This window comes from Alligator sinensis, unplaced genomic scaffold (genome assembly GCF_000455745.1).
Source record: "Alligator sinensis unplaced genomic scaffold, ASM45574v1 scaffold244_2, whole genome shotgun sequence".
Lineage (NCBI taxonomy): Eukaryota > Metazoa > Chordata > Crocodylia > Alligatoridae > Alligator > Alligator sinensis.
The window spans coordinates 1658336-1667460 of NW_005842189.1; the positions used below are offsets into that span (position 1 = coordinate 1658336).

Sequence of the window (9125 nt, forward strand, 5' to 3'; positions counted from 1 at the left end):
TGTACCATATGCATTACATTTTTCCAGATGCATCTGCTGCTTCCTTGGTGAATTCTACAACTCAAGCATCTTAAGGTAGGGACAGATGTAACATTTGACGCATTTCTAAGTGTAGCACTTCAGCGACAAACAGGTGTGAAGCCTCCTGGCTGGAGTGCTTTAAACTGACACAGCTCCATGCAGCAGCATGCTCTCTAGCTAGGTGATGCAACAGAAGCTGCTGTGTCTCCTGGCTCCATCCCCTCCATGAAGGAATGCAGCCAATTGACAGCGATTGCATTCTTATGTGCTGCCTCCACTCTTGCAGACTACCCTCTGCCAGGGCTCAGAGAAACACAGTGGAAGAAGCCTCGGGGCTTCCAATTTTGGCACAAAGGCAGTGTGGGGGAGCAGAGGTAGAGCACAAACACCAAATGCTGACAGTCTACCCCACTGAAGAGAGAGGGCAGTGAAAAGAGCGTGGAGCACAGTTGAATACTGGAGAACTGAGCCTTCCCCCATCACGTGTGAACATACAACAGGAAGCACTATTTTCTAAATAGTACTCATTCCTTTCAGGTTATTTTTGGACCATTTCTGTCACTTTCTCAATATTCCATATGGCACGTACATCTGTCCACACCCTTAGTTCCACAGAGCAAAAACTGAATTCACGTACCAAATAAATCAGATATACACGGGTGATTATGGAACAAAAAATAAGCAGATAAGGCATTTCAGTTCAAACTAATTCTTTATTCATAGCGAAAATACTATTTTTGCAAGTGATGCTAATAAATAAAAATATCCAGAAAAGACTTTTACTTAGCAGTAAGTGACCAGTTACAGCCACATAAAGCATTTTAATTCCATTAAGTCCAAGCCAACAATCATGCAAATTGGCCATGAGAAAGCAATAGAAACAATAGTCTATTCATTTTGTGCAATCCTGGTGTACAATCTTAATGCTACCTTCTTCTAAACCAGTTCACATTGATTGAAATGTGATTTCAAAATAAACATTAAGAGACATATTCTACCCCTGTTCCACACATGGAGTTATGTGGAGCATAAGCCCATGAATGTACAGTGCTGTTAAACATTTAAAAAGGAAAAAAAAAAAAAAAAAAATCAATCAACCTCTGGATATTTAACAAAAAGTTTATGAACATCACAAAAGACAAAAGAATCACGTAAGTAAGTTCTCAAAGCAAAGAAATATGTTATCAAGCATAACAATAAATTATATTAAATTTAATATTTGTGTCCTTAATATTAAACAATTATTTCTGAGGAAATCATTTAAAAAAAACTGTTATAGCTAAGACGAGTCAGACTAAGTTTACATATCTCAAGTTCCCATGTAGGTGTAATCTTTGTTCATTAGGTTTTCAGCTTTGTGACTATATCCTTCATTGGAAATTTACACACAAAAACTGAAAAACTACTCTCAATTAAGCTGTGCATCACAAATACATGAAGGTGAGATACAGGCACTTGACAGTATTATGTGCAAGGCAAAACTTTTACTGGTCACAGTATAAATAGGGCTTCCACAGAAGGGAAAATAAACATCCTCAGTAAACTTCCAGGGTTTCTAGTAGATTTGCTTCCATCCCTTTAGGTCAGTACCAACTGTCAACATGCCACACTTCTGCTCCTGGTCTATAAAGACACTTCCTAAACTGCAAATTACAGCATTCCTTACCTGAAGTATCAAGCATTTTCTATAATCACGCCCAAAACAAAGAAGTCTGTACAAACCTGTTACATACAAAGACAAATTTATCTTTTCTTCCTAACCAGGCTAACTAGTGCAACATAACAGGGATGCTGTTTTTCTCCAATTAAAAAAAAAATCGCCAATTTTAGCTTAAAAAAAGTAACCCCCAAACCACATTTTTCCATGATTAAAATGTGGTTTGGGGGTTACTTTTTTTTTAAACCAGAAATTGAGGATTTTTTTAAAATCAGAGAAAACGAGGATCCCTGAACATAACAGACCTCCAATCCTCTCTTCTCTACTTATATATTTTTAATTGATGCACTTGCAAGCTACAAGACCCTGTTCTGCAGCAGCTAAGCACTGATATTCCTTTATATAATCTGAAAAACAGCGTATCATAATAGTCCAATTAAAAAAAAAAGGGAGACATGCTTTACCCCACTGTTTCCCCACAGGCACATTTAGATAGGAAATTTAAAGGAATATTCATTTAGAAAGTGTAAACCAAAAGGACATATGCATATGTAATGTATGGATGGAAGGGTGAAAAGGGAGTAACATGGTAGTGGAAGGACAACAATAAAAGTAAATCTGCATCCCTTTTCCTTGGGAAAGCCTTTGTATGAAAATACTTATACAAGATATCCCTTGCATAATAACAATGCATTTTAATTTCTTAAAGGTTTTGATTTTGTTTGAAACTGTCATTTGATCCTATGCTGTCTGGCTTAAATTTAAGGATCAGCATAGAAGACCAGCAGCAGAGACAGTAAGCCAGCTTCTGGCTCTGTCATTCCAGTTGCACAGTTGGGATCAAAAAAGAATCCCCATGTCAGTATGACATGAAACAGTAGGCTCCCCATCCCCTACATTGGCATTAATACCATACTCATACATCTACGTATAAATATAATGGAAAATAGTTTTATATCCAATACTGGGCACATTGCTCATTTCCAATAACAGTATGCCAAGAAGAGGCATTTCTAGTGTTTTACATACCATCACAAATATCTTGTGTAAAGTTTAACATCTGATTCCTTTTTACTAAAAATAAGAATCAATAGCTAATCAGGTACTCCTGTAATAAACAGTTTCAGAAGTGTGGGCATGCACATATTTGCAATTTCTGTTACCCTGACAATATCAAAAGCAACCATCAAATCTGTGTTTAAGAAAAACAATGAACATAGGATCAGGATTAAACTGAAGTAGAAATGAACCAGCTTGAACAGAAACAGCAACAATTGCTCCTCCATGAGAAGTAATATAACGAATTGAGGGATAAGGATTCTGAGCACTGGATTCCTCTTTACATTCAACTGTAACCTCTGCTTTCCTGATATTTAATAATTACTTGTATTTTAACATGGCATTTTTCTTTTCTTTTTAAAACCGAACCTTTTTATACATGTTAAACAACATTCGGCATAAACTTTGGAAGACCCATTTTGGTCTGACTGTGAAGTTCTGGTAATGAAAGAAGAGATTTTACATGAATGTGATATTCTCCCATATCATGTACTCTACAGTAGACCATTGTAATGATCGAGCATCTTGGGAGTCCACAAGCTTGAAGCATATGCTCACACTAAAAATCTAAAAAAGTAGTATACCAAGTGTAAGCAATTTGTGGCAAGCTGCAAATCAGCACTGCTATTTAAAGGGACAGCATCAAAAATAAAACCTTCTTAACACGATCCTCAAGTATCAGAAAACCCAGGATCTTAGGCTAGTGGAAGTTCCTACGTAAGGCAGTCAAATTTACAACCAGTGTATACATTCATCAAAGAATTATTTTTTTGGTAAACTAACAACCCAACGTACTGCAGAGTCTGAATGTGAAATATAGGCACAAAATAGATTCTCTACTCTTTTCAGTGTGGAAAATGCAACTATCCAACAATGTAATAAGAAAGTTCACTAAGAGGTGAGCAAAAATTTGTAACAATCTGAATAAAACAAGGTATTGTATAAAGGTGCAATATAGAGCAAGTTTGATTTTGGTTTAAATATACATGTAAATCATGGAAACTTTCTACTCTTATTTATTATTTCATGTTATAAATGTCATTCTAGTTCTTCCCAGTTATCAGTAAGGTTACCTTTGCTTTGTCGTCTAATACTAACCAGCTTTCCAGCTGATTTGATACTCCACCTGGAACTGTTTCCTGAGCTAGCCAGGTTTGTATATTTTGTGGAGCCTTTGGTCTCATCTTCCCAGCCTGACCAGGATGTATAGTCACTTAAAGTATCTGCTGCATCACTGACGGGCTCTCCAGCAGTGATCTGTGGTGGTTCCCAGCCTTCAATTTCATCTGGTTTTCTGGACTGGATGTTCTGTTTTATCACCAAACTGTCCCAAAATCCAGATTTCTTTTCTGACTTCACATCTTCTTTTAATTTTAGATTAGTTCTAAAGAAAAAAAGAAATGTGATATTATTAAAACACTGATAACGTCTCCCTATATTCAAGATATCAAGAAATAAATGTTTGCAACCTGGTTCTGCCAAATCAACCCAAAAGAAATAAAAGATTGACTGCTACAGAAAGCTATCTTCCAAAAATTAAATAGGTATTATAACAAATCCTTCCCTTGTTAATTTGCCACTTTAAAGGTCTCCTGGTTATAGAAAGCTACCACAAACGATCCCTACAACTATTTAACAAATCCTCAAGTGCATCATTAGGTTAAATTATTTATCATCTTCATACAGCACTTCCCTTCTCTATCACATTTTCACCTCTTCAGCTACTAAAACAGATTAGCAATGCTCTTCATTTTAAGTATGAAATGTTCAACGTTCAAGGGTAATTTTATCAAAAAGCCCCTCTTCCCTTTCCCTTGTTAAAGGAAAACATTTAAATCTATACTAAAAATGAGATTATTTTGACATATTTTTCATATGAAAAGGTTTAGGCATGATTTTATATCCTGAGCAAGAGATTAAGGCCTACAAAATGGTTCTGCCATTTGCTTAGAACAAACTGCTCCCCCTTTCTCTGCTGAGATTTAAAGAAGTCAGTCAAGTTCTGAAGGTGCTCCATGTGAATGGATTCTTGCGTAGCTTCCAGGACATAGGCTCTAAAACAAGTTATACATTCAGGAAGGGATCTCCCCCTCTTTTTTTTTTAAATACAAATTACAATAAAAGCTCTTCTGGTTGACTGTTGGATATAATAAATCAGATATAGGAAAAACAGAAAAAAAAACAAGAATTTTCCCGAGTTTCCAAATAAACATTCGAGAAAAAGAACAAACCAAAGCCACTTAACATTTACAGTATTCTGGGCCACAATCTGATACTTTTACTTACCTGGAATAGTAATGCTGACTTAGAGACGATCCCACTGACTAGCTCTGCTAGCTCTTTGAAAGTAAAGCCTAGCGTAGTCTGCAACTGCACTAAACTCTAGCTTGTCTGATTTTTAAAAACAGACATATCATCTTGGTGATATGTTGATTCTTTTCATCCAGATTCTGTAATTTTGTTGAAGTATCAATATTTAAGGAACACGCTTAATCCTAATGTAATTTCTTCCGCTTTAGATCAGAAACAGTATAGTATGCTCAACTGCCTGAGGTTACTTGTCCAACAATTTCATTTTATTAATTTTGGAAAGAGTTTGATGGCCATTAATAATATGAATGTAATCAATATATTTCCAAGTTATAATCTTTGCTTAAAGGAAGAGCAACAAGATATTCTGTGTGTTATAAGTACACATACTTATGTATTAGGGCTGTGTGAAGCTTCAGTTGTTGATTTGATTCAGTGGAGATTCGGCCCAATTCAGTGGACAAATCTCTGAATCCGAATCGAATCGAATCAAATCAGGAGACGCTTCAATCTCTCTGAATCAAATCGGAACCCTCCAAACTGATTCAGAGAGATTCGGAAAGGTTTGACAATTTAGACATAGGCACAGCTTTAAATGTTTACATACCTCAAGGTACCAGGCGGCTCGGGAATGCTGAGATGCTGGGGTGGATGGAGCATCCCACAGCAGCATGGAGGGGGGGGGCCCCCAGCGCACTCGGCAGCAGATCCAGAAGCGGACCCAAAGCACTTCCAGTCCATTTCTGGGTCCGCTTGGGAGTACGCAGGGGGCACCCTTCCCCTCCCCCACCCCTGGCTCAGCGATTGATGCTTCCTGGGTCTGGGGAGGGACCCGGGGTCCCCCCCCCACAGCCTACTGCCAAGCTGGGGGGCTGCAAGGGGGCCCCCCTGCATGCTCAGCAGCAGACCCAGAAGTACTTCTGGTCTACTTCCAGGTTCGCTGCCGAGCATGCAGGGGACCCCCAGCGCTCCTTTGGGATGCTCCATCTGCCCCACCATCGCAGTATTCACAAGACATACCTGGTACCTGGAGGAATGTAGAAAATACATTTAAAGCTGTGTCTATGGCCGAATCGATGATTCTCCGAATCAGCATCAAATCTTCAGATTCGGATTCAGCTGAATCCAAATTGGGGACAGTGATCCAAATCAACAAATTGAATCACTGCCCCCAATTCAGACCGAATCTGAATCAAATACAGCCCGTTTCACACACCCCTATTATCTATGTTATTTTAAAAGCCTTCTGCAACATATGCTAACCATATTTCTTTCCCAAAGAAATACATTTTTGAAAGCTGAAATAATTTAATGTTTATAATTTAATAAATTTTAATATTTCCAGTGTAAATAAAGCCTTCAAAATGCCAAGCATTTATGCAAAAGGAGCTTGTATATAAGCAAGTAATAAGACATAAAAGACTGAGTACTAGTGATGATATAGGTGTAAGATTGGAGTATTCAATGAGTTAGGCAGATGAAGCAAAATGAAAATATTCATTGCCCACTATTAGCACACAGTGAGCTGTTCTTATTGCAATTAATGCAGATATTGAAGATTACTTTTAAAAAGAAAAAAAATTAAGCTTGACGCCTATGAAGCAGAGATTTGTTAAAAACAAGCTATTAAAAAAAAGATGTTAAAAAATTCCCAATTAAAAAAAAAACCTAACTGAATTTTAATACTTAAGTAATCTTTATTTTACTTATTAAAACCACAAATCTGTTGTGGTTACTTTAACATAAAACAGTTAACACTGCTTTTAAAAGGAGCTAGACTGATTTTTTTTTTTAAGAGCAAATTATATTTCTTTGAGTCAGGTATGTTTTCCTGGCACAGCTGGGTTTGTTAAAGTATGATTTTTTTCCCCTACTTCTGATCAGTGTAGTTAAACAGGTAAAAGCTTCACAGAGGCAAGTAACCCAGCCACAGTGCCCTCCTGCCAGAACTTATTCCATTCAAGAAAATAATTTCAGATATATCAGCTCATTTCCCCATATAAGTTGCATCGTCCTAGCAATTCTGGCAGCTAGGCAGCTGTAAGATGTAGCTACTTAAGAGGGACCTACTTAATTCATGGTTTCAGAGATTTCACAGAAACTGCAAAATCAACAACAAAAAAACCTTAATAAAAATAAAATGCTGGCTCCCCAGTAGAAGCCAGTAGTCCCACTGCCAGGAGGGGAAGGCACCAACTGATGAGGAAGCACAAAGTGCAGCAGATAAGATAGCTACCCCTTGTTGCTCACACCCTCTGCCCCAGGGCCTCTACACCAATCAGCACCGAGGGGCTGGGCCACAAAAAGAGCAGCCAGCCATCAAGATAGCGGCTGCCCCCCTCATTCCTCCTCGCCCCGGGGCCTCTCCACCATCAGCATGGAGGGACAGGGCCTCTGCAAATTGCATGTAAATTTGGCTGTGTGCTGTGAGCAGACCACAAAAAACCCTTTTGTCTTGTTGTGATTTAGGTAGGTCCCTAGCTATAAGGACTAACCAACTAGTGATTAACAGACTCAAGACAGAAAAGCGTGCAGAGAAAAGAAAATATTTCTAAATTTGATTACATCTTAAAATGTTGAATTATAACAAAGCGAAAAAGATTTTTTTTTTATTATTTTCCTATAGCAGCTACAGTCTACAGCATTATTCCAGCTAAAGTTATTGCAATTTTTTCCCTAATGTATAAGAGATTGTCCACAGCTAACTGTTGTTTCCACCTAGTAGAGGAACCCTGCCCGTATTCTTTTAGGGTTCCAAACTTAAACAAGTTCTGTGTTCCATGTAAATTTAAAATATAAATAACTTTAGGCATGGTAGATTTTCCAACAGAATTTTTCAATAAATTGGCTCTTTTCACTCTACCTTTCATTCTAGCTCTTCATTGTTCCTGTAGGCATTGTTTAACTACAACTTATTCTTTTTCCTACATTATTTGCCACTGTTCCATTTTTCTTACCCTTTAGATTTTGGAGATTTGCATCCTGCTAGCAATTGTTGTTCGTCATCTTTATTGAAAAGGGAGGTCACTTCTTTCCAACCCCGAAAACTTGCACCCTGGACCTACATGTGGAAGTAAAAGTATCTGAGAAAAATATATTACAAACTCAAGCCCAGAACAAAAGGGTACAAATAAATTTCCTACGGGCAGATACCATCCCTTATGCAGAATCTTTTTCCTTTCCCTGTTCCTCAAAGACATTTGCTTAAAGACATGTCTTGAGCCAGATTCTCTGGGCCACAAAATCTGCTTTGTATCATCTTAAAACCTGATAAGCTGGCCAGAGTTGCAAAAAATAAGCAGTGGCTGCTATAGCACCTGCACCCTGCCTTGCTCACTGTTGCATAACAGGGACAGGCTAGGCACAGAAATTACACATAAACCAGTATAAGTGATCAGAAACTGGATCAAATCTGTAACACAACAGAAGTTCAGCGCATATAAACCGCTTTCAAAATGGCCAAAACTGGTTTAAAGATTAACCTGGATGGATGTAGCATAAGATTTAACTGATTTAGTTTAAAATCAGTTTATTGAACTGCACATCCAGTTCAAAGACCACAACCACCCACGCTATGCACTACTGCCTTAGCACTTTGTTTCTCCATGGCTGAATATGCCTGCACCACCTGGGAATGCTCAAGTCACAGTAAACATATTGACACTGCCCTAAATGATACATGCAGAATTATAACAGGCTGTCTAAAACCCACCCATGTTCCCTTCCTATACATGCTATCTGGCATAGAGCCCCCTTACATCAGGAGGAAATTTTTTTTATTTATTAAAGAGGCCATCCTTAATGGACTGGCTGACGCCAACATCCTGAGGGATAGCCAGCACGGGTTTGTTGTGGGTAGGTCTTGCTTGACTAATCTCGTTTCCTTTTATGACCACGTGACCTATCACCTGGACAAGGGAGAAGAGATTGATGTTGTATATCTTGACTTCAAAAAAGCTTTCGATCTGGTTTTCCATGATCACCTCTTGGAGAAACTGGCCAAATTGTGGCCTTGGGTCCACCACCATCCACTGGCTGGGAAACTGGCTCCCTGGGCGGACCCAGAGGGGGGGCACTG

At 38.3% G+C, this 9125-nt stretch overlaps 1 protein-coding gene across 1 annotated transcript in view; it reads right to left on the reverse strand.

Annotated features, from left to right (window-relative positions):
- Nucleotides 1-1897: 1897 nt before the first annotated feature.
- TDRP (testis development related protein) overlaps nt 1898-9125 on the reverse strand; it is a 53650-nt gene continuing 46422 nt past the window's right edge. The window contains exons 4-5 of the mRNA XM_025207212.1: nt 8005-8108; nt 1898-4121 (exon numbers count right to left, since the gene is read on the reverse strand). Coding sequence (XP_025062997.1) covers nt 3776-4121; nt 8005-8108 — 450 coding nt within the window. The 3' untranslated portion in view covers nt 1898-3775. The remainder of the gene's footprint in view (nt 4122-8004; nt 8109-9125) is intronic.